General features: G+C 41.8%; 1 protein-coding gene across 4 annotated transcripts in view; it reads left to right on the top strand.

Moving 5' to 3' along the window:
- The window catches only part of APP (amyloid beta precursor protein), a 295,623-nt gene that overhangs the window by 168,815 nt on the left and 100,483 nt on the right, over positions 1-26,325 (top strand). For 2 of the 4 annotated variants that reach the window (XM_084634832.1, XM_084634833.1), the window contains exon 7: positions 3,637-3,804. The exons of the other annotated variants lie outside the window; for them this stretch is intronic. In XM_084634832.1, the coding sequence (XP_084490958.1) occupies positions 3,637-3,804 (168 nt within the window). The remainder of the gene's footprint in view (positions 1-3,636; positions 3,805-26,325) is intronic. 4 annotated transcript variants of the gene reach the window in all.

Genomic DNA, 26,325 nt, shown 5'->3' on the forward strand with positions numbered 1-26,325 from the left:
GAGACAAAAATCATTTCTGCCCATTAGAAGTCAAAAATTTGAGCTGTAAACATTTAGCATAAATTTTCTGGACAGGCTAGCAACAGGAAACCCTCATTTCTGGGCAAGGACAATGCACTGGAAATTTTGAGTACCAAAAGTGGATTGTTAGAGAAAGTCTGAGCATGTGAAAACAGCAGGTTAGAACTTGAACTGTTCAGAAATCTCAGCTATAACAAGCACTACAGAAAAGCTCGCTCTCTTTAATTTGCCTTGCTTTCTTGCAGCCAAAGGCAAAGAGTTGCTTCAGTTCTTAATCAGTTCTCAGAAACAAGATTAAAAAATGAAAATTAACATTTTGCCACAGTGTAATTTAATTTTTCTAGTTATCACGGATAATTTGTTCCCAGTGTGGCCTTACTAGTGAGTCTTTTATATTTTTGGGGAAAAAATTAAATGCAAAGAATGTTTTTAATTCTAAATGACATGATTGTGCAATATGTACTCTCTGCTGCTAACTGTAAGTGTATCATCGCGCTCAGATGATGGGCTAAATCTTCACTAGCCCTATGCATCCATGCAAAAGACTTAGGTTGTAAGGCACCACCTTACTGTCTTACAAGCGTTATGTGTACTATGGGTTTCAGCGAGGGAGGGAAAGCTACTCTTCTTCCATCCCAGTACAGATGACAAGCAGAGGGGAGACCAGGAGGGATATTGACTGAATTACAGTCTGCTGCCTTGATCAGGGCAAGTCATAAAGTGATGATCTAGCCCCATGGTTGTATCCTGCATTGTTGTTAATCTCTAGGTGTTCAATTCTCCTCTCATCCCCACACAGCAGATCTATGTTTTGATATTCCAGTCTCCTGGCAATGAAACACCATCCATACAAGGTGTCAAGACCTACGATGTAGATCTGAGAGGGGGATTTTGCCCTGTGGTAGCTCCGGCTTCCCCCTGGGGAGGGAAAAGGAAGGCATGTCTCTAGTTCTGCATTAAGTTCAAGGAGGGAGTCTGATTTAATTTCATGATTGAGTAGTCACTCTTTAAAGGGCTATATTTTCCATTTGCATGCAAACTGATTGTAGTAGTTCTACTGCAAGGGTCATATTAAACTCAATGGCATTTTTCTGACTGCCAGTCAAATGAATTCTTAATATGTATAAATGTCTGTAGTGCCCCAAGAGTTGATTCCTGATTATCATTGCCATTATTTCATTGATGGGTTATCTTCATTATTTTTCACATTATGTAGGTAGCAAAAATATACAGTGTACTAAAAGTCATTGCTTTATTGTTCCTATGTGTGAGACATGTAGGGATTGTCCCCACTTACTGGTGAGGGCAGGTCTACACTATGGGGCTAAGTTGACCTAAGTTACACAACTCCAGCTACATGAATAGTGTAGCTGGAGTCGACATACTTTAGGTCGACTTACTGTGGTATCTACACCACACTTAGTCGACGGGAGATCGATTGGCTGTCAATTTAGTGGGTCTTCACTAGACCCACTAAATTGAGTCCCGGTGGATCGATTGCCATGAGTCAATCCCCCAGTAAGTGGAGTCAAGCCCAGAGATTAAAAAGTGAGTCTTTGGAACTTTCACATACTGATAAGAGTGTGTGAAATATAAAATGATAAAATAACTTACATCTAAATTTTGTTATGAAGTGTATCAAGGGAATCCTGGAAGGCATTTACTTCTTTATGTATTGAGGTTGACCGACAGTTCCATTAACTGAATTATTGTTTAAAAGACCAACAAATGTAAGGCCCTTTGTTCTTGAAATTTGGTATTCTTTCAGCAAAACTGTTCTTGATTATACCTGTCTCTTTAATGTCAATCACTCTACCAGTGATTAATTTTTAAAATGAAATTTGTGGGGTTCCTCCATATATTCAAAACCAGGGAAAGTTACTTTGTGTGTAGACTATATAACTATGTTGTGTAAAAATCAAGCAAGAGTAACCTGTATGGAAAACACTGTGTACTATTAATCATACCTGTCCTGTTTTTAAAAGTAAGATGCTAACTCTCCCCTACCATAACTTATTTCATTCATTTCTACAAACTAAATAGTGTAAGTGCCTAATACACTGTTGATGTGTCTGTGTAAAGCTTTGTGTTGGATCAATCATAAATGCTTTACAGTAAATTATTATTGATATAAATAGACATGTGTGTTGATTACTTACAGAAATTTGATATAAAATGCACACTGCAGAAAGGAGGTGGGAAGGGTTATATGCTAAACAGAGATAAACCAAACAGCCTAGAAGAAAAAGGGCTGTGAAGCAGCCAATGAGACTCTCCAAATCTGGGCTAATGCCAGTGAGAGCCTCTCAGGGGTGATGAGTGTGGGGAGATTTCGATTGCTACATACACTAGCAGGTGTTGAGGGGACCAAGGGGAAGACCCCATTTCAGTAGTAAAGAGTCAGCCTTCCACAAAATTAAGGCTTGTAAAGTAATGTCAGAAACAGTTGTAGATAAGTTACCAGTTGTCTGCCATTATTTTGAACCCATGTCTGATGAAAGCATAGCAGGGGAAGTACTGGTATTTATTTTCTACAATTTTGCAAATGATATACAGCATGCTGAATGTGAACGCTGTTTTTCCTGTTTGGAACATTATTGGTAAAGGGTTATATATGTGTCCAGGTGATGGGCTGAATTCCAATTTAAGGACAGAGTTTCTGCATTCACTTTTTATTCTTTGATCTTAATTTGTACAGCTCAGTTCCCCACAGATTTCCCGGTGAGTTTCAATGCAAATGCAGTGACTGTTCTAGCTCCCAGTGAAAACTGAGAAACACAAATCATGATATATGTTCAAAGCAGATTTCGTACTGTCATATGATATGTTAAGTAAGGAGGAGAATCAGCCCTGTTCACAAAGCCGATGCACCATTTAAATCTTATTTTGAGGGCTTTTGTGGATTTAAGTGGTAGATAAGCCTTGCGCTGAGCTTCTACACATGAGGGAGTTTCAACCAAAATGATTGTGTGTGTGTATGGAAGGAATTTTATTCCCTGCATCATTTATATAGTCTTTTTACAAGCCATGAAATCTCAGTATTTTAGATGTATTTTTTAATAGTTCAATGTGTTGATGTTTCCTGCTATCAGGAGTTTCTCCAAAGACAATTCTTCAAACTTCCTTATGGGCAAAACTCCAATTAAGGGCTTGTCCACACACACAGGTTGTACTGTTTTAACTTTACCAGTATACTTATAGTGATAGAACACCCCTCGTGTGGACACTGGTATAGCGACTCCCATAAGAGATGGGGAACCATAAGACATCTTTATCCAGTATAACTATGTCCACACTAGGGGCTATAAAGTATAACTATTTCAGCAAATAATCATGCCACTAACCAAAATAGATATACAAGTACAAAAATAGTGTGTAGAGCAGGAGGGATTTAGTTGTGTTAATCCAGATGAGAATACATTGTTTTAGAGACTAGATAGTGAGTTAAAGTGTAGTAGTTGAATTGCTTTGTGAAAGATATAGATGCTTCCTTGATGCATCCATTTTGTAGCTAAAATGCAAGAGTTAGAACATGTAAGTAAACTTGTGTAGATGAAAAGAAAGACAATACCATTTTCATGCTAAATGTAGTTCCTCCACATCTCCTATAATTAGAGGTGTGCTCTGAACAAGCTGAGACTGGTCCTTGCCGAGCAATGATCTCCCGCTGGTACTTTGATGTGACTGAAGGAAAGTGTGCACCATTCTTTTACGGCGGATGTGGTGGGAACCGAAACAACTTTGACTCTGAGGAATACTGCATGGCAGTCTGTGGCAGCGTCAGTAAGTGGACCTCTCAAGCCTGTAGCAGTCTTTCTCTCTCTTGCCACTGACTCTGCTGTTTGTAACCGATTTTTTTTTCTGATTCTTGGGATGGGCCTGTGCTACCACTAACCATATTTCTGTCAAGATGTTATAATTGCCCATGTTCTATAGAGTGTGTTCACTCATTAATATCTGTCTTTCTAATCCAGCATGACAGTGATGACTTCTTTAATCTATGTTATAGATGCAAGAGTCTTGCAACTAGGGAACGAACATTTTGTCCTTTAACATTTCTGTCAACAAGGCAGTTAACAGCTACGGTGTCTCATGCAGTTCTTTCTGTAAAAGTGTATTTACATTTCTTTGTCTCTGTGTTTGTCTTCATGCATGTATTATGCACGTGCAAAAAAACCCTCAAAACCAAATTTATACCCAGTTGTTAGTGAAGCTTTAAGTGAGTTAAAATAGTTCTGGAATCTCATGAAAATGCTGTTTTATATTGTATTTCCTTATTTGGGTTCCTGTTTTTATCAAAGCAACACAAACACATCAAAATGTCATGATATTTATTTCCACACTTAAATATTAAGCATTCACTTCTTCCTTTTGGAAGCTGGTTGTTAGTGTGTGTGCGTGTGCATGTGTGTAAATAAGTAACTTGGAAATATAAATTTTTTACACGAAAAGAAGAAATATATTTGCCATTTGAGGTTTAGGTCTTCAAGTGTGATGATACACGTTAATATGAATTACTTGCTGCCTATTTTATGTTTAATACACCATACATTTTAATGGTTAACTTTCATGGAGAAGGAATACTCGCTCTTGAGTCTTCAGTTTGTGAAGTGTTGCTGTCCCCCACTGGGGAACACTGAAGCTGATAAATCAAAGACTACATTTAATCTGGATGTGTTTTGGCTTGTGAGCCTCCTGTACTGTCCCTTTTCCTCTGCATGGGGGTTGTCCATAAATTATGTAACATATGTTTTGGTAATTTTCAAGGCCCACCCACCCCTTGTAACCCTGAAACAAACATCCATAATCAAGAAGTCATTCCCCCTATAAGTTCCATAATTTATGAACAGCCCCATCTGCTTTATTCATAGGAATTATAGCCTCTGTTTACAGATGAAATGTACAAGAATGATTCCAATATCCAGCCTGCTCACAAGAAAAGAGCAATGCAGCCAGACTAGCAGGAACCCACCGTGACTTAATTTTGTAGAACATTTGACAAGCGGTGTCTAGAAAAGCTTTAAATAGTACAAAGGTGAGCGAGTGTGTGAGTGAGTTTGGGGGTGGAGAGTAGCATGGGGTGGGGGAATCATAATGTGTAGGCAAGCAAGAAAAGAGGATTTTGCAGATGAGTTTTTCAAAACATTTGGGGAGTTGGAGAGGGATTCAGATAAAAGCTGCAGAGAACGAGTCCACACTAGCAGTCGCAAGATTGTATGTAAGGACATGGAGGAGGCAAGTGCCAGAGAAGTGGGATAGGAGTAGTAGAAAGAGAGAATAATTATGGTGTAAGATGGAACAAGTTCACAGAGTACTCTTCAGAAAGAATTAAAGTGCAGTTTTGAACTGAGTCCTGAACTGAATAAGACCTGAATGGAGTCCTCTGAGGACGAGTGATGTGGTTGTAGTTTTGCATTTGTATGTTCTGTGCTGGTGCCAGGAAAAGCTGGGACTTGGGAAGCCCATGGAGAGTTGATTTATAGCAAGAAAGGTGAAAGTATGGTTGAGAATTTTTAGCCAAGGTAGAGCTGATGCAATAGCAAATTCAGGTGGTATTGTATTGGTGATGGGCACATATGTAGATAAAGAATGATGGAAAAGTAAAGTTCAGAATCAAGGATGAGGGATATGATAGAGACAGATAGTAAATTCTTAAGTCCAGAAGTGAGTGAGAGAGAGAGAAGATGAAACTGTTGACCAGTGGTGGATTAACACACAGATCCTTGCCCAGAGGCCCTGGCCAATTTGGGGCCCCACAGAAAAATGGCGCTCCAAACCCCAGCAGAAGCCACAAGGTTGCAGGAGTGCCGGAAGCTCCCCAGAAGTGGGGAGTGCCCACGGCACCCAAACCATGTCACCTGGCCCCCCGCTCCACCTTGTTCCCCAAGGCCCCCACCCTCGTGCTACTACTTCCCCTGAGGCCGCTCTCGCCACTGTCCCCCACCCATGATTGCCCTTAAGGCAGTGGCCCCCTGCCCTCTCCCCACTCCAGTGCCCATGGGCTGAAGCCATAAGCCCAGGTGCTTCCTTCCCCTCCCCCGAGCTTCATCTGAAGCCCGGAGCCTTACCCCATGCAGCTGAAACCCAGAACTATGGAGTGCAATTCACTTCTTGCTGCCAGGACTGAGTGATCGCTTTCCCTGAGCTCATTCTGGGCCCTAGCGATAAGCCAATTGCATTGCAGCCACCGTGCCTCTGAGCCCTATGTCTACACTGCTATTTTCCGCTCCACAGCCCAAGGCCTGCGAGCCCCCAGGCAGTTGACCCATGGTCTGAGACTCATTGCCATGTGGGAGTTGGGAGGGAGGAGATTGCACACTGGGCTTGCTTCTTCCAGCATGAAGGGGACATCATGCAGAGAAGCCACCATGTCAATGGGAGGACAGAGAGAGAGCAAATCCCCCTCTGCCAGCGCCATCCAGCTGCCAGGGAAAGGCAGGGACAGAGAAAGCTAATTTGCAGCAAGGTGTCTAATTCAGACCATGCCCCTGCCAGAATGTTTCCATGCACAATGGGATTCAAAGGCTGCAACCTTGTGCCCAATTTAAAGAAGCAGCCCGGGTAACTAGCAGTATCCGCAGCAGCATGTTCTGTTAATGCTCCTCTCCCGCCACAGGGGAATTTCTTCTTTGGGCTCTAGGAGCTCTGGAACCTGTGTAGAAGTGCCCCTGCCACCCCCAATTGGCACCAAACTATGCCCTCCCCGCTCCTCATCCTTCTCCTTGAAGCCCCGCCCCCTGGCCAGGCCAAAAGCTGGAGCCAGGTCATGGTAAGAGCTGCCCAGGAAGCCTGGGCTGCTGTGCGGTGTCCCAGAGCCTCCACCTGCCCTGGACAGGGGGCCAAGGTTCCCAAGGGCAGCCCCCCGCCCATGTCACTGTTCCCCCCAGAGCCCACCACCAGGGCAGATGGAGGGTCCGCACAGTGGCCCAGGTTCCCTGGGCAGCATTTACCACAGCCCAGCTCTGGGCTTCTGACCTGGCCAGGGAGTGGGGCAGGGCCCCGTGGCGAGAGGGTATGTGGGGAGGGTCCAACTGTTCTTTGTGTCCAGGGCTCCAATAAATCTTAATCCTTCTCTGCTGTTGAGTATGCTCCTTTTTCCCTAGAAAAGTATTTCTGACTTTTCAACATTTAGCTTCAGGTAGCAGAGATGGACCCATGGTTTTATTTGATCATTATAGGCATAGAGAGTGGACAGAGGGAGGAGTAATTAAATATGTCAACAGCACGTCCAGTTAAATATCTTCAGTTTAAATGGCAGTGAAGACTGAAAATGAGACGAAATTGTTCAAGGGAAAGCTGAGAAACTGAGCCTTATGGGACTCCATAGAGGAAGGGCCTTGTTGCAGAAAAATAACTATAAAAAGTTAGTTTATTGAGTAGGAGAGAGGAACCATGACTCACCTGCACAGGTTTTTAGAGGTTGCAGGAGCGTTGATTGTCCATAGCTGCACGGATGTGAAGGAAAATGGGTAGCTTTCTCCAACTACTGTCTAAATCTGATATTGCACTCACCACCGTGGCATCTGAGTGCTTTTGCCAGGAGAAGTTCATTAATCAGTTTCTTCTGCATAGTTAATGTGCAGCAAAGTGAAATCCAAATTGAAAACGGCTATGAGAATCATGTTGTGGGTTTGTCATTGTATGGTCACTCACCAGAGTATTTTGAAACTTGCCTACATTGATCTGTTTTTTAAAAAAAATCACTGTTTTCCTGCATAGTTACTACATAGTGAAATATGAGATTCCACACTTTTCCCCTCTAGTTAGAGTGAACAATAACATTGGAATCTTTTGGCAAATGCTGAGCTTTTCATGGTAAACATTGTACATCTGAGCCTTACCGTGAGGACCAGACAGATTTTGTGGGATCAGGAAGATAGTGTTATAACATATGTTGCACTTCAGGTGTTTAGAGTGTCATGGTAGGTACCAGTCTTGCAAGCAGGTGGATCTCTGTGTCCAAACCCTTTTGACTGCATTGGGGCTCTGTGCAGGGTCAGCCCATATGGCATAGCTTGCAGAATGGGGCATTAGTTACTTACCTAAAGCATCTAATTACAATTTTTATTTCTGGTTTGAGCAACATTGTCAATTTGATTACAGGGAAAGATTCTATTGGTTGAAAGTGGAAATAGTGCAAGTTTGCAGATGACACTAAACTGGGAGAAGTGGTAGATACGCTGGAGTGTAGGGATAGGATACAGAGAGACCTAGACAAATTAGAGGATTGCGCCAAAAGAAATCTGATGAGGTTCAACAGGACAAGTGAAGAATCCCATGCACTGCTACAGACTAGGGATCAAATGGCGAGGCAGCAGTTCTGTAGAAAAAGACCTAGGGGTTACAGTGGACGAGAAGCTGGATATGAGTCAACAGTATGCCCTTGTTGCCAGGAAGGCTAATGGCATTTTGGGCTGTATAAGTAGGACCATTGCCAGCAGATCGAGGGACGTGATCGTTCCCCTCTATTCGGCATTGGTGAGGCCTCATCTGGAATACAGTGTCCTGTTTTGGGCCCTACACTACAAGAAGGATGTGGAAAAATTGGAAAGAGTCCAACAGAGGGCAACAAAAATGATTAGGGGGCTGGAGCACATGATTTATGAGGAGAGACTGAGGGAACTGGGATTATTTAGTCTGCAGAAGAGAAGAATGAGGGGGGATTTGTAGCTGCTTTCAACTGCCTGAAAAGGGTTTCCAAAGAGGATGGAGCTAGACTGTTCTCAGTGGTAGCAGCTGACAGAACAAGGAGTAATGGTTTCAAGTTGCAGTGCGGGAGGTTTAGGTCGGATATTAGGAAAAACGTTTTCAGGAGGAGGGTGCTGAAGCACTGGAATGGGTTACCTAGGGAGGTGATGGAATCTCCTTCCTTAGAGGTTTTTAAGGTCAGGCTTGATAAAGCCGTGGCTGGGATGATTTAGTTGGGGATTGGTCCTGCTTTGAGCAGGGGGTTGGACTAGATGACCTCCTGAGGTCCCTTCCAACCCTGATATTCTATGAAATCAAATCTATACTGTGATATTAAAAATTATTTCTATAATATCCTGCAATGATCATGTATATTTGGGTTGAGTTTGAACATTTAGCAGCCCAAGAAGCATCTATGACTGAAGAGCAAATATTTGCATATTTGGTCTTTTTTATGAGACCATCTGAAAAAGATGTTAGGATTCAAGCCCAGAATATTGGTAATGGGATGTTGGAGCCTTTCCTCTCTAGGTTACCTGGTAGAATCCAGCACAGGTCAGTCATGGCAGAAAGCTGGCTGGTTGTTACATGACCTAAATGGAATGAGTTGGCTCTAGTCCATTTCCCAGTTAGCAGGTGTCCACATAACAGAACAGCCACCCACACAATTGTTGACCATGTCCATGGTCTTTGAAGGGAGGCCATGGATTAAATGGGGCTGGTGACTACCCTCCACCCTCAAATTTGTCCAGTTAGATCAGGTTTGCGCCTTATTGATGGGAAAGAGAGGAGAAGTTTTTCCTATTACTGTCTGTGCTCTGTCTGTTCTGCTGATAAAAGACTTGTAGTTCTAGAATGGTCGACCCAACAATTTTTGCACAGTGCTTAAAAAGAGAGAGAGAGCAGAATCGGTGTGGATCTAAAATAAATTGATTGATAAATCCAATCCATTAGGAAAATAATTCTTTTTTTTATTTATTTATTTAAATCTGGAGATATAATGGACACATGCTTTCTTGGGTTTCTATTTATAACCTGGTTTTAGTTCAATGAAGACGGCAAATTCCCATTTGGGAATTCTGAGAAGGCTTTTTTTTGGTGGGGAGGGAGAAAGGAAAGAGGGAGAAAATCCAATCTGTTATTCCATAATGCAGATTTGATGCTTGAAGGTTTTTTTTAAAAAGAGGAATAATTTCAGAATTGAGATTTTATAAGGGTCAGTTGTGCATTCTTTTTTTTTTCCTGTGTGTAAATTCACTGCTCATGAAAGTTGTGCAATTGACAGCCCTAGAGTCTAAAGTCTGCTTTTGTTATCCACAGTTGGATGACCAGATTTTCAGACTTGGACACCCAGTTCTTCCCTCCCCATCCCTCTCTTGCAATCTACTCCCATTTTGTTCCTTCCTCTCTAACCATCACCTTCCTATTTCCCTCTTGTTCTCTTTGCTATACTCATGCATGCTCACTTATTTACTCTGTCCTTCATTCTCATCCAAGCACAGGTTTTTGTTTTTTCCCCAGTGTTCTGTAAAAATTCATCTGGGTAGGATTTGTGCAGGTGCCAAAATAGACTGTTCAACATCCATTTGGCTCATTGTTTAATCACAGTGAGTTTAATTCCATATCAACCTGCTTCGATGTTCAGGGGTGGGCTGGGTCAGAAGGATATGAGGATTCACTGGGAAGCCAGGATGGCAACGTATGGCAGCTCTTGAGATGGGGCAAGTCTGAATGGAGAGAAGACCACAAGGACAAAACTGACAGAGCTTCTGTGGGACTTGCAGAGGTGCAGAGCTACCCTCTCCATAGAGCAAGGCTAGCATTCCCTATGCACACACACACACACACACACTACTCTGCTGATGTCCCTTAGGTTGTCATCTCATATGAAGGCTATGTTCATCCAATCCTTAGCCTTTCTGTATATCATTGGTCTGCCAAGTGTACTGAGTTTTGTCAAAAAGATTTTTGTCTCCTGGGAATGGACTAAGACTGCAAAACTCATGGTTTCATTCACCACTGAACTACACTGGAATTGACCCATTAACCTAAAGGCTAAAGGTTTTAAATATCAATCACCAATTCTCTTAGCCTTCCAGAGCACATGCCCCCTCCATATTGATCATTATTAAGGAGATTCAATACAAAATACACACATTGTACAATGTAAATTTAAGTACTTAAACTTCCACTACATTAGTATCCATTGTGACTTCAGAGGAGCCATTAGGATCTGTCAAATAAGTAATTCAGATCAAATGACCTTGGTGTGAATATCCATTGTCAAAATAGACCAGAGGTAGCCTATTCTGAAGGAACCATTTCTATATTTTCCTCATACCATAAATTCACCAGTTATAGGATTTGGTTTACTGATTTTAGATTTTATTTGTTTAAGCTGTCCTTAAAACTACAACAGAAACACGAATTTAATATAGGTCCAATTGTTAACGTTATTCAGAAAGGATATAACTCTTCAAAGGCAAAGAACTTCAGATTTGGGGCTTTTGCCTCTCCCTTAGGTTTAACTTATTTTACCAAAGATGGAATACAATATAACATTCTGTTATCAGGCCTCTACAGTACCAGCATTTGTAATTTGGTGAGTTCAGAATATCATTAAATCCTTAGGTCTGTATTTCATTTGTTCTTGATTTTAAGCCAAATATGTATGACATATATATTGTACAACCATATTATTATTGTTGCTAATTGTTCTTTTTTTTAAAATAGGTTTTGAGAAATTTTAATGCATTGCATATCTCCTTTGTTCAAAAATGTAAGGGAGTCACGGTCACGTTAACATATGTTTCCTTGCTCACTGAAAACCAGTTCTCTGACATTTATTTCTTAAGTAAAATGTAGGTATCAGCTGTCAAATGTTGTTTCTTAGGAAAAATATCCACTGATATTTACCTCCAGTGGCGTTGACCGGTCTTACCGAGGCTGAATATTAGCATTAGCAAAAGAATAATCCATTTTCAATTAAACTGAAGGGGTCCCACCAGTTAATCTTAAAGAACGTTGCTTGCGGTGAAGATTTGCTTAATGCAGACTCTCTTTCAAACTACTGGATAACTTAACATTTTCAGAAGAGCCTGAGAGACTTAGAATGTCCTAAGTCCCATTTCAGAATTGGCATAACAACAATTTAGGAGTACTCAGCAATACACATCAGTATCATTTCTCTGGTGGGTCCCATCAATTTCTAAAGAATTTAACATATTTGAAAAGGAAAAAAATCTAGCTCCTGGGCTGGGCTGTGTTGCTAAGGCTGCCAAAACAATGGAACTTGCCCAGCTATTCCATTCATTTCAGTTGCATAAATTCTGAAGCCTAATGATGACCATTTTGATTGTCAACATTAAGTGTTCAATTGCTGACATTTTAGAAGAAACTTCCTGTCACTATGGGATTTTGGGTGGAGCATGAATTGAATAACATCCCCCCAATATATGTTGAAAACAGTAAAACTACTCAACTTGCTAAATCGATATCAATTTAAGCAGTAATTGTATTTCGTAAGTGGTATGTGTTTTGGCTTTAAACTGTAATTTGAAGCAGGGAAAATTAAAATTAGTATCATCCATTTTATTTAGGGCCATATCAAATTCACGGTCCATTTTGGTCAATTTCATGGTCACCGGATTTTAAAAATCATAAATTTCATTATTTCAGCTATTTAAATCTGAAATTTCATGGTGTTGTGATTGTAAGGAGTTTGGGATGGGGGAGAGTCACAAAGTTATTGTAGGGGGCGTTGCAGTATTTCTACCCTTACTTCTGCGCTGCTGCTGGTGACGTCGCTGCCTTCAGAGCTCAGCAGCTGGAGAGCAGTGGCTGCTGGTTAGGAGCCCACCTCTGAAGGCAGAGCCACCGGCGGCAGCAGCAGTGCAGGAGTAAGGGTAGCATGGTATGGTATTGCCACACTTACTTCTTACACTCCTGCTGGTGGGGCGCTGCCTTCAGAGCCAGGTGCCCAGCCAGTAGCTGCCACACTCCAGCTGACCAGCTCTGAAGTCAGCACAGAAGCAAGAGTGGCCATACCCATGACACCCCTAAAAGAACCTTGTGTTCCCCCTGCAACTCCCGTTTGGGTCAGGACCTCCAATTTGAGAAACGCTGGCCTCTCCCATGAAATCTGTATAGTATAGGGTAAAAGCACACAAAAGACCAGATTTCACGTGAATTTGGTAGGGCCCTAATTTTATTTTAAGGAACATCCGTTGAATAATTAAAATACAGTATCAAACAAAGTATTTTCTTTTCAAATTGACTGTGCTATTATGCACAAGATGTGGATAGTCTAACATGTATGTCTTAAGCTGTTACTCTTTGCATAGGCTAATTTCACATTGACTTCAAATCTGGCATCAAACCATTAGTGTCTGTTGACAAAAGCATATTTCTTAAAACACTTTGAATTTGTGCTCCTCAGTGAAACTTCAAGAAAATTGGGTTACCTCACATCACAATGCTATGTACTATCTGGTTTAATATGTCTTCAAATATAATACACATTGTAATCTGCCCCTTTCAAGAATAGATGCTGAAAGTCTGTAAAACCATAATTTCCTGTTCTCAGTAAATTTCTTGATCAGTTTGCTGTTTGTTTTGGATCTTGACATCCCTCTAATTAACGGGAAGTAAAATGTTTTGACAGCTAAATGTCCATGTCAACATCCAGAGTATATTTAGCAGTAAGGAATTGAAATATTTTGCTGCATATGTGTAAGCAGAATGGGAAAAATATACGTAATTTTTAATTAAAGAACTAAATGGCTCTTTCCATCTTATTTATCAGATGAGCGCTCCAGACAGATGGAGGTCGGGTAACAGGCTTGAGGGCAGAAAACAAGCAAATGAGCAAGAACACATTCATCTGCCCTGGATGGCATTGACCTTTCATTGTTCTTGAGTTTTATAGGGTAATTGGCAGGACTATAGCTATATAAAAGCAGCAGAGCTTGCAAGTTGTTCCATCCAAGAAGTGCCTTTCTGACCGTACAGAATGGGATGGGAAAGATTCATTACAGTAAGCCAGCTTCAGCCTTAACTCACCATAGCATTCCCTAGGGCATAATTTAAGGTGTAGAAGCCTAGCGCTAAAATTTTAAATCCCCAAAACCTAATATTTGTTAGAAGTTAATCTAAGCTTGACATTGCAGCTCTGTGCTCCCCCTTGTGAGTGTGAAGTCTTCAATTTGAATGAATAAAACACACAAGTGAATTTATTACAAATGTTTATTAAACCAGTCCCCAGGTATAATCTACCAAGGGCGATTTTATTATCTAGGCACTCACTCTATTCTTAACAGAGGGATCGAACTAGCTCGGGGGGTTAGCTTAAGAAAAGTCTTCTGAGGCAGTTCCCTCTCCTGTGTGGATTGCCTGCTGCTGCTGACTTCTGTTTCTCTGGCACAGGAAAGAGACAGGACACATATCTTGATGAATTTGATGCCAGTTTTAGCAAGATGAGACTCAGGGACAATCACAGGAATGAAGGTCTCTTTTGTAATTATTTGAGATTTGTCCTCCAATGAATCTTATCTATACATTTATTTTTATGTATATTACCTTCTGTGGCTGTTTAGTCACAGCTGACTTATTGAGTATAAGTAATCAGCATACATGGGACAAGCCACTTAAAACTATGATAATGTAAGTTGTGTTTATGGCTTGTCCTTGGTCCATATATGGAATGAGCATAGAGTATGAAACTTCACTTTAAAATGGATTTGGATTTTTTTACTTTAGAATGCATAATGGATGGATTAGTATTCACAATAGCAACAATACAAAGACCTGAACATGCATAAGGTTATGGCAAGAGTTTGATAAGATGGTAGATTCAGATGTTAGTGATTTTTAACAACATCCCTTACAACTTATAGGAATTGACTTTGGCCAAGTTTCATGGCTAGAACAAATAGAAGCTTCTCAGATGCTGATCAGTAATTTCGTTTGCCTGGGAATTTTCTACAAATAAGAATTTATTTTTCTGTATTAGAGATCAAAGATATTTTTGTAGGGGCTTGCCCCTCCTTTATCACTTTGGCAGGAGGTAAATGCTTGAAGTACTTCCGCATCCTTCACTTCTTAGTAGTAATCTCAAGGTATTTAACACAAGTGAGGAAGGATTTTGTATTTTACCATTTTTTCCCTAAACTGGGGCAATTTTTCTTTCCTTAATTCCCTTCCCAGTATAGTCACTATGTAACACTTTTTATTATTATTATTATGATTTATTATTTGTATTACTTTAGTGCCTAGGAGCCCTGGTCATGGCCAGAGCCTGTGGCGCAGAGGCCCATTGGGGCTAACTGGCAAAGGGTTCATTGTTCTCTATAAGCAACTCTGTCTCAGACCTGACAAACTCACTGCACCTAATACACTGTTTTCATTATATTTATCCATAAAGGGTAGCTAGTGAGGTCTCTATTGAAAGCTTGTAACCTGTGAGTGCTCATAATCATTGCGAGATGTATGTACTGGTAGTATTTAAGGATTAATGTAACTACTGAGAATTATGCCTTTATGGTCTTGGAGTAAAAGTTAGTCACCAGGTAACCATGTGTCTTGGTCATGACCCATTCAAGTGGGATGGAGTGGTCACCCCACCTTGACTGGCTGATTATCTAATGTATTGTTCAATTGCCTACCCTTGCCCCATCCCAGAAGTGGGATTACTATGTGGCTGGTATTTGACAGGCCTGGTCGGTATTTTTATGGATTTTCCAGTTGCCAGAAAAATAATTTAATCTGTCGGGATTTTTTTTTATGTGGATCTAAAGATTTGCATTATCATCACAATACACGGGGATGTCTAATGTTAAAAGTTTCTTCGTCCAGCTAAAGATGCTGCAGTGTTCCCACTTCTGCAGTTTAAGTAAGAAGATTGATAACATCATTTTATCTGTTCTCTCTCTCGATACTGTATGAATAGCTGTTGAAGGGTGCAGGTGTTGCGGAGTTGCATTGTGGTTGGGGGTAAGGGTTGTGGTGGGCTTGCCTTGTGAGGGGGAGTGCCTGGTTTTTTGCATTTCAAAGGCGGTAACTCTACCCAGAACAGTCAGTGAAAAACCATCAGAGACAATTGTAAATAATCAAAACCACATGCAGGTAAAAAGGAACACCATAACAGACAGAGATCACCTTGTCTGTGAATAAAGGCAAAAGACTGATTCAGTATATGACAGGGCAGACAAAGACACTCTGCATCCATTCACTGAGGAGCAATCTTGTTGAGCAGGAGTGTTTTCCATGAAAGATTGGATCCTGGTTCCTGTGAAGCCTGCAACAGACTGACCTGTGCTGGGGGGAAAACTACTTTATTAGATAGGAAAGGTAACTATTAATAAGTGTAGGCCTTAGTTAATGTTTTGTAATTTTGTTCTAAATTGTAACCATTTGCTTCCATCATGCTCTCTTGTTTCAAAATAGGATTTATTTAAGTTTTATTGTAAGTGCTCACAAGTGCTGTGCATTACACAGGAGCAGTGATTTAAGATAAAACTGTTAAAATGGGGTACATGGCACTGGGAGCAGATAGAGTTGCCAGGTGTCCGGTTTTCAACTGGAATGCCCTGTCAAAAAGGGACCCCGGCGGCTCTGGTCAGCAGCACTGACAGGGCCATTATAAGTCCAGTCGGCGGGGCTAAGGCAGATTCCCTGCCTGCCCAGCTCTGCGCAGTTCCCAGAAGAGGGACATGCTGGCTGCTTCCAGGAGCCACCTGAGGTAAGCGCCTCCTGGAGCCCACACCCCTGCCCCATCCTTGAACCCCCTCCCGGAGCCCACACCCCTGCCCCATCCTTGAACCCCCTCCCAGAACCCACACCCCAACCCCCTACCCCAGCCCTGAACCCCCTCCCAGAGCCCACACCCTGCACCCCAGCCCTGAGCCCCCTCCTGGACCCTGCATCCTGAACCTCCTCCCGGAGCCCACACCCTGGACCCCAACCCCCTGCCCCAGCCTGGTGAAAATGAGTGATTGAGGGTGGGGGAGAATTAACAACGGAGGGAAGAGGGATAGAGGAGGCTGGGCCTGGGGAAGGGATGGTGTGGGTGGGTGAGGCCTCGGGGAAAGGTGGGGCAAGTGCATTCAGTTTTGTGCAATTAGAAAATTGGCAACCTTGGGAGCAGAGGATCTGTAATTTCTGTAAGTAGCCTTGTCAGGGGCTGGATATCACAGGGGAATACTTCAAGGGGACTTGGAAACTGGGGTACATTTTTTTTAACCTGCAAGGCAAAGACAGGGCTGGCATAACCCACAAGAGGGCTTGTGGCTGAAAAGCTGTAGCTATTAGGGACCTAACACCCAGTCACCACATGCAAGATCCCCTCTTGTTAAAAGCAGGGGGTAACAAAGTGACTTTCAATCCAGAGTACCCCATAAACCATCACAGGACCCCATTGTACTGAGACAGTATTGCTCAGCATGAACCACAAGGAGTCGGGTGGCACCTGTCTTTAAGGTGCCACTAGACTCCTTGTTGTTTTTGTGGATACAGACTAACATGGCTACGCCCTGATACTTGTTCAGCAGCCTAAATGTTGTCAAGGTTATTTTATGCATCATGTCAAAGGAGAGTTTTTTGAGGAGGGATTTGAAAGTGGATAATGAGGTAGCTTTGCAGATGTTCATAGGGAGCTCCTCCCAAACATGAGGGGCAACTTGGGAGAAAGCACGAAGGGGCTTCTTTGAAAATGTAACACATGGGTGATGGAGGCTGGTATCATAAGGTGGGAGACAACATTTCAGTAATGTCTGAGAGGTAGTAGGTAGGATGGACATAGCCGATGAACAGCCTTGAAAGTGAGGACAAGCAGCTTATGTTTGATGTGATAGAGAATGGGGAGTGAGTGAAGGGATGGAAAGAGAGGAGTGACGTGGTCAAAGCAACTGTTTAAGAAAGTGATCTTTGCAACAGCATTCTGAATGGATAGGAGTAAGATAAAATTGCATTTGTCAAAGCCCTAGAAAAGAATATTGCAGTAATCAAGGTGCAAGATGATGAGAGCCCGAATGACGATTTTAGCTGTGTTGTGTGGATGAATAGGAAAGGTTGCATCTTAGAGATATTACATGGAAAGTTAGCTTTGTGCTAACTAGAAGAGAGTATCAATGCCAGTACAGGCACTGGGTGGTGAACAGTGTAAGAAAGGTAAACTTCCTTCCCCAAAAATGGCTTTTCTCAGAATTATAGTAAACTTTCTCTCAAATGTATTTTCTTTGGATGTTCTACCTTGCTGTGATGTACAGCAGTAGTATGTAACTGTTACATTTCAAAGGCTGATAGGCTGAGAATTATGTAACAGTAAGTTTGAAAGCTTTACACAGTAAGTTTGAAAGCAAATATAATTTCCAAAACATTAAATATGAAGTAATTTTTCATCCCTGTACCGTTAATGTTTTTGTCCGAATCTATAGAAATTTGTAGATTAAGATGTGTAATTAAGCTGTAGATTACTTAATTGAATAAATATGAGAGAATCAGTATACAGACTTTTGTGACAAGACATCTGAGCCCGGACAGGAGGTAAGGAAATAAAAACAGGAGAAGAAAAACGACGGTTAATAGAAAGGACTTCCAGGGAGCAATGGATGTGTAACTCCATTAAACTGTACTTGTAAGTCATTGTAGTTAAACTCATGAATGTCCTAAAACAAAACCCATGAAAAGCATATATTTGAAAAAGGGAGAGATGTGGGATATTCCAGTCACAAAGGCCTCACTTCTTTTTTGTAATGTGGAAATTATGACAATTGTGTGCCATTCTAACGTTTTTTCGGATGTGTTTGCCTAATTCAGTGACATTTTGTTGTTTCCTTAGAAGTACAGCAACATTTTGAAGTTGAAGAGGAACTAAAAGTTTGGTCTCATAATGGGACCTAGCCATGACTCCTTTTAATGTGTAATTTATGAATCCCCATGCATATGATCAGTTCTAATGCAAGTGACACTTTTTCTGAAAATCTGGCCTCGAGACACAATGGCTATTTTTCCGATAGAAAATACATTAGCCTGGGTGTCCTAGCCTAGTTTTAATTTGGGTGATTCCTGTGTCCCTTAAATTCCATCTCAATATGGCAGCCCACTGGATTGAGTATTGGAAATTTGTTGTGATCTTTTGTGATAATGCCATACGCGGATATTGATCATGAGATCTGCTATTACAGGAATAGTACATAGCCCTGAACTCAGGTTTCAACAGATGTTGTTTGAGTTCTTCAATAAACACACTTTAAAAGGAGATGTTCTCTAGCTCCAGAAGTCGGATCTGTAATTCTCCAAAGTTTGGCATGGCTTTGGAGCAGTGCCGCAGTTCAGGCCCAACCAGTGTTTAAGTCTGCCGATGGTTATGGAGCTTTGAACTTATGGCCTGAAGCTCCCAGAGTGAGACAGTGGGTTCCAGGGCCCAACCAGAATCCAGGGCAGTTGGGAGGGATGTGATTTTTTTTTTTTTATTTTTTTTTATTTTTTTTTTTTAGTATTTTGAAAAAGCATTTGCAGATTAAAAATAAAATGTTACTTATGCTTAAATCCAAATACAGAATACTTAAAATACATAAGTACAAAAAAAATACATAGGTATGCACTTAAGTACATGGGAACACTGTCTCTCACACACATGTATAGCAACTCTCCCATCCACAAGATGACTGTATTTCATTGGAGCGGTATATAATTTGTGAATAGTAGTGTATATATACATAATATAATATTCAGTGAATGAATAGATTACTTCTGAAATGCAATATATTTAACTATATCATCAGTGTAAGATTTAGGTCAAAGCTTTTTAGTCGCTGACTAAACAAATTCAGATATTTACAGCATTTAACATAAGCTTTCATTAATTCATCCTTTCCCACATCCTCCACTAAGTTTATTTATGGAATGTCTTGGGAAGATGAGTTGTCAATATTCTCACTGCTAATTTAGGAGAGACACTGTTTTACGTGACAGTAATACAGTTCTTATGTGGACAAATTACTCAGTCTAAAGCTAGGTAGTTCAGCTTGAGTATTACTGTCCTATAAAAAAAAGTCCAGAAAGCAAGCAAACAAACTATGACTGTAAAACTGTAGTGCTTTTTTTTTTAAAGAAATTTACTAGTTGAGAGATGGAACAAGATTAAAGGAAGAGAAAGAGAGGCATATTGGTCCATGGTAAGAAGCCATAACTTTATATTTAGGAGAAAGCAGGGATGTACAGAAATGTGCTGGGATATCACTACCGGACGATCACCAGGTAATAAGAGGTTTACAAAGTTTTACAGTTAATCTGGTTTAATTAGCCAGCCATGAACCAGCACATACTGGATTGTTTCACGACAGTGTGAGCCTCAAAAGAGAGTGCCAGCAATACAATTATAAATTGACTAGTCCTGAAAATGCTAAGGAAGACTACACTTAGGTTTCTAAGATGAAGGACAAAAGCAGCGAAAACTCCCCTACTCTCCCAACCCAGACTCCCTTCTCCAGCACCACTTCACATCCTCACACATCGCGAGAAATAAAGCCTAGTTCTCTAGACCTGATCTAAAACCCAAAGGGGCGGCAACAGTGTCTTCCCTTCCATAGAGAGGAACACTTAAGGATGATATGGCCATGAAAACCAGGAACATTACAATGTTCAGGACCTTTTCCTTGTTTCCAGTTAGTTTTTACAGGCAAACAGTGTTTTGTCCTGGTTTTTGGCACTCCCTGCAAACTAGCTTCAAGAAAGAGCGGCCCGCAAGTAGAGCTGGTGAAATTGACAGCAGGCTGTCTTTGTGCAGTGACACTGAGGGATCACCACCCACCCAGAGGCCTTTCATGTGTTGCCACCCTCTTCTTTTCTATTCCACTCACTTCCCAGGGAGCCTTCAATTCCTGCTCAAAATCTTGAGCTAACCTTCCTCCCCACTGAGTCAAATCTACAGGATGACAGGGGAGGAGATTGACGTGGATAGCTTACCTGAGGAGAGCGACAGGGCAGCTGTTCTGGAACAGTTTTTATAGTGGAGGTGCTGAGTGTCGTTCAACCAAATTGTAAACCTTGTATGCAATGGAAACCACTTCAAGCCAGGGTGTGCAGCAGCACCCCTAGTTCCAGCACCTATGCGACAGGGAGCAGTATGATTTATTATTTATATTACTGTAATGCCAGAGGCACCGTCATGGACCAGAACCCCACTGGGCGAAGTACTACACAAACACAAAACGAAGAGACTGTATCTGCCCCAAGGAGTTTGCAATCTTAGTATAAGAAAACTGATGGAAACAGACAGACAAATGGGGGTGTGCCAGGAAACAAAGACTCTATACTGGTCAGCAGGATCAGCAGTGGTCGTTGCCCACCAGTGGCCTAACTGGTGTCAAGTTTTTCTGATAAGCATCCCGGAAAAGGAGAGCTGTAAGGAAGGATTTGGAAGAGGATGATGTGTTAGTTTTGCAAATGTATCCAAGGAGTTCCTCCCAAGTGTGAGGGGTGGCATGGAAGCACTAAAACCATAACCTTAAGCCCATTTCCCCTGAAAACAGAGGCCTTTCTGTCAACTTTGAAAATCTTGTTACTCTACACTACCCACATTCTTTCCCCCTCTGGGCAGCCTCAGGCTCCAAGCGCATTCTGTCCTCCCCCAGCACACATCGCAGCATGAGTCGAGAGCAGCATCAGCTGTAGGGTAGAGGAAGAACAAGGCTGTAAGCTTTATTACTCCTCTGTGACTTTATTATTTTTATTTTTACTCTATGACTTAATTATTTTTATTTTTAGTAATAAAGCTTTATTACTTTATTACTCCTTTATTACTCCTCTATGACATATGAAGGCCATCTGAATGAGGGTTGTCTTTGTATATGTGTGCGCACACATGATTTTAGAGGTAACTTGCTTTTTTCCCTGACTACTCTAAGGTATGTCAAGTCTGGTCTTCCCTGTTTTGCTGGAGGAATTTTATGGGTCTCAGGGATGTTTACTGTGAGCTTTTGCACCATAATTAAAAAGGGATCTTTAACAAAGGCATTCCTTCTTCAGAGTGTTCAGTCAGAGTTAAATATATGTTCAAAATGCTCTTTTAACATGTGTGACTCAAAACCCTTCTCACTCCCCCTCTTCCATCTGCTCAGCTTTCAGCATCTTGACTCTTCTGATTTCATCATTTAATTAGTTCTCCACTTACCACAGAGTCTTCCAGACTAGACAAGCCCTGAATTTCTAACAAAAACCAGGGGAAAATTCCCCAAGAAACCTACTCCTTATTTTAGTCTTTTCCATATATTTTCAAATTCTCTCTCTCTCTCTCTCTTTCCCCCCTCCCTCCATTTGAGGTCATCTTCAAGGAAGTAGCTCTCTAGGGGTATGTCTACACTACAAAATTAGGTCAATTTTATAGAAGTCAATTTTTGGAAACCGATTTTATACAGTCAATTGTGTATGACCACACTAAGCGCATTAAGTCGACAGAGTGCGTCCTCACTACTGTGGCTAGCATCGACTTACAGAGTGGTGCACTGTGGGTAGCTATCCCACAGTTCCTGCAGTCTCCACTGCCCATTGGAATTCTGGGTTAAACTCCCAATGCCTGATGGGGCAAAAACGATTGTTGCGGGTGGTTTTGGGTACATGTCGTTAGTCCTCCCTCCCTCTGTGAAAGCAACGGCAGACAATCGTTTCATGCCTTTTTTCCTGGGTTACCAGTGCAGACGCCATACCATGGCAAGCATGGAGCCCGCTCACTGTCACCGTACGTCTCCTGGGTGCTGCTGGCAGACGTGGTATTGCATTGCTACACAGAGCAGCTCCTTGCCTTTGCGGCAGATGGTGCAGTAGGACTGATAGCCGTCGTACGTCTCCTGGGTGCTCCTGACAGACATCGTTGAGGTCAATCAGGGGCACCTGGACAGATGTGGCTATCCTCTTCTTAGAGCACTGAACGGGAGCCAGATACTCCAGGTCATTCTCTTCTTTTTCTTCTTGTGGAGATTCAGTCCTGCCTGGAATATCATGCGAACTGGAGGCTTCTGCTCTCAGGCTTCTGCCTCAGGCTGCCTGCCAGCAGCACCGTGCGGTCGCACCTACCCCCGCGGTCGCACCTACCCCACCCTACCCCTTGCTCCCATGGTTCATGAAGCCTGGACAATAGTAAGGAGCAGTTCAGCTATAGGCTAAGCAAGTGCAGAATGGTGGTAGAATGTGCCTTTGGACGTTTAAAAGCTCGCTGGCACTATTTGCTGACTAGGTCAGACCTCAGTGCAGCCAACATTCCCATTGTTATTGCTGCTTGCTGTGTGCTCCATAATATCTGTGAGAGTAAGGGGGAGACATTTATGGCGGGGTGGGAGGTTGAGTCAAATCACCTGGCGTCCGATTTTGAGAAGCCAGACACCAAGGCAATTAGAAGAGCACAGCAAGGCACGCTGCGCATCAGAGAGGCTTTGAAAACCAGTTTCATGACTGGCCAGGCTTCGGTGTGGCAATTGTGTGTGTGTTTCTCCTTGATACAAATCCGCCCCCTTTGTTGATTTTAATTCCCTGTAAGCCAGCCACCCTCCCCACTTCGAAATAAAGTAACTATTGTTTTGAAACCATGCATTCTTTCTTTATTAATTAAAAAAAAAAATGAGATGACAAGGAAGCCCAGGTGGGGTGTGTTGCGGGAGGAGGGAAGGACAAGGCCACATTGCTTATTTAGCCACACTAAAAATCAAACTGTTTCAATGACAGCCTTCTGTTGCTTGGGCCATCCTCTGGAGTGGAGTGGCTGGGTGCACGGAGCCTCTCCCCCCCCGCATTCTTGGGCATCTGGGTGAGGAGGCTATGGAACATGGAGAGGAGGGTAGGCGGTTATACAGTGGATGCAGCAGGGGGCTGTGCTCTTGTTGGCTTTCCTGCAGCTCCAACAGATGCTTCATCATGTCCATTTGCTCCCCCATTAGCCTCAGCATCACATCCTGCCTCTGCTCTTCGTGCTCACTTAATTCTTTCCTAGTCTCTGTCACTGAATGCCTCCATGCATTAAGCTGTGCCCTATCAATGCGGGAGGACTGCATGAGCTCCGAAACATGTCATTGTGAGTGCGTTTTTTTCGCCTTCTAATCTGCGGTAACCTCAGGGTCAGAGATGATAGGGGAAGCGTAGAAACATTCTATGCTCTACGATTCTGGGGGGACTGCATGGTCACCTGTGCTGCTGAGCTCACCACGCTGACCAAACATGAAATGAAATTCAAAAGTTCCTGGGGCTTTTCCTGTGTACCTGGCTAGTGCATCGGAGTTCAAAGTGCTGTCCAGAGCAGTCACAATGGAGCATTCTGGGATAGCTCCCGGAGGCCAATACTGTCGATTTGTGTCCTCAATACCCCAAATTCAACCCAGCAAGGTTGATTTTAGTGCTATTCTCCTCATCGGGGAGGAGTACAGAAGTCGATTTTAAGAGCCCTTTAGGCCAACGGAATGGGGTTGGTTGTGTGGATGCACTTATTTTTTAAATTGACGTAGCGCAGCTAAATTCGACCTAACCCAATAGTGTAGACCAGGCCTAGGGGGGAAAACCCAGACCAAACCAAATCCTTTTCTTTGGTTATGAGAAAATCTCCTGTCTTCAGCTCCAGACATGTCCGCAATCTCATTTATACCAAGATGTGTCAACACCCTTCCTTACAAGGAGAGTTGCAGGGGAGGGAAAGATAACCAGAGGGCTATTAGATTTTCACTCAGAGGGAGCATTAAAAGGCTTGGATAAGAGCCTCTGGATACTTATGGGAACTTATTGAGTCTAGCCCATCACTAGTCTCATTAGTTATCCAGTGCAGATACTGATATTTTTTAAAATTAAGTTCTGAGGTTCAGAAGATCTGAGATGTGACTAATCTGCACATTTCCCTACATAGAAGTTAAGTTCAGAGCACTAAATTGTGCTGATTATACACAGTTTGAAATTCCTGTCCTCGTTAGAACCTTTTACTCCAGCTGCCCATTTTATAATGTATAATATCCTGAACTCCCATTAAGACATTTGTGGATGTTAATGCCCAATTCTTCATCCATTTCACCTACATTTTTATCAACTAGGGTGAATATGAAATGAGGTTGTTTTATGTATTTTGTCCTTTACATACCTTTTTACAGTTGGGAATTTTTAAAGAAGAGGAGTGGATGTTTTTACAGCAAACTTTTGTTCACGGAACGCAAAGCTTCGGCCTTAATCTTATGTGGATGATATAGTTAAATATATTGCATTTCAGAAGTAATCTATTCATTCACTGAATATTATATTATGTTCAAATCACTTCACAAATTATATACAGCTCCAATGAAATCTAGTTATCTTGTGGATGGGAGAGTTGCTATACATGTGTGTGAGAGACAGTGTTCCCATGGGCTTAAGTGCATACCTAAGTATTTTGAAGTACTCTACATACTTGTACTTACGTATTTTACATATTCTGTGTTTGTATTTAAATACATTTTAAAGATACCTAAAGCATAAGTAACTTTTTTTTAATCTGTGCTTTTTCAAAATATTTTATATATTTAAAAAAAAAATAAAATCACATCCCTCCCAATTGCCCTGGATTCTGGTTGGGCCCTGGCAGACACATACCTCTCCATGCCTGCATTGAAAGAATGAGCTCAATATGCACATCTTTTACTTTCTCTTCCACTATGTGCTTATATTATTTAAGTAGTCATCCATATATTGACCAGACAGTTGCAGGAAATGCAGGAGTTGAAAGTACATGCGCTTATACTTGTGTTTATAAATACCTAAGTGCTGTTTCCATGGCATACTGTACTCATAAGCAGTGCTTAATTTGTAATGAGACACGTGCCGGGGCTCAAGCAATTTTCTTTACTTTCATAACTGATGCTGTAAGCCCAGAGGTGCCAGGACTATGAACTGCCAAGCCTAGAGGTACCAGGGCTTAGCCCTGGCACAAATTAAGCACTGCTTATAAGTCCTTCTGTAATGGTGTGTTTGGCACTGATATGCAAGTCCTTTTTATCAGCACTTTCAGAAACACTTTTGGGAGATGGGAAATTTTCATAGAGTTAGAAGGGACCACAAGGGTCATCTAGTCTAACTCCCAAGGGCACTCTTACTTTATTTAAAGGGAGTGGGGGCATCTTTTATTATCCTATTTGAAAGAGTCTGTAAACTACAAAAGGCAAGGGGCACAGCTGGCCCTGTTGAGATTTAAATCTATGTTTCCAGGAAGCTTAGATTATTATTTTATTTATTATGTTAAACCTGATGCTTATATCCTCTATGCCACCTGTCCAGGAATCTATAAAGAATCCCACAGGAATTATTTATGAAGAAAAGAGCCTTATGAATAGGGAAAAAGCCCTTGTCTCCCCTCCCTTCCAGCAAGTTTGCACTTTTTTTTCTGTCAGGTTTCACATAGTAGCTATTGCATACTCAATATACCTAATTTAACTGATGGAACACAAAGTATAGAAAATTAAGGCTTCCATTTATTTACTAGTATCTTCATAAAGTGAGAACAGATTGCAAAAAAACGAATCTTTAGGGTATTCTTACACGTTGTTGTCTATGCCTACCCAAGAACATTTGCTGTTGGTACTGGGGGGGTAGGGTGGGGGGGCAGTCTGTGATACACCT

The sequence above is a fragment of the Lepidochelys olivacea genome (genome assembly GCF_965140295.1).
Source record: "Lepidochelys olivacea isolate rLepOli2 genome assembly, chromosome: 1".
Taxonomy (NCBI): domain Eukaryota; kingdom Metazoa; phylum Chordata; order Testudines; family Cheloniidae; genus Lepidochelys; species Lepidochelys olivacea.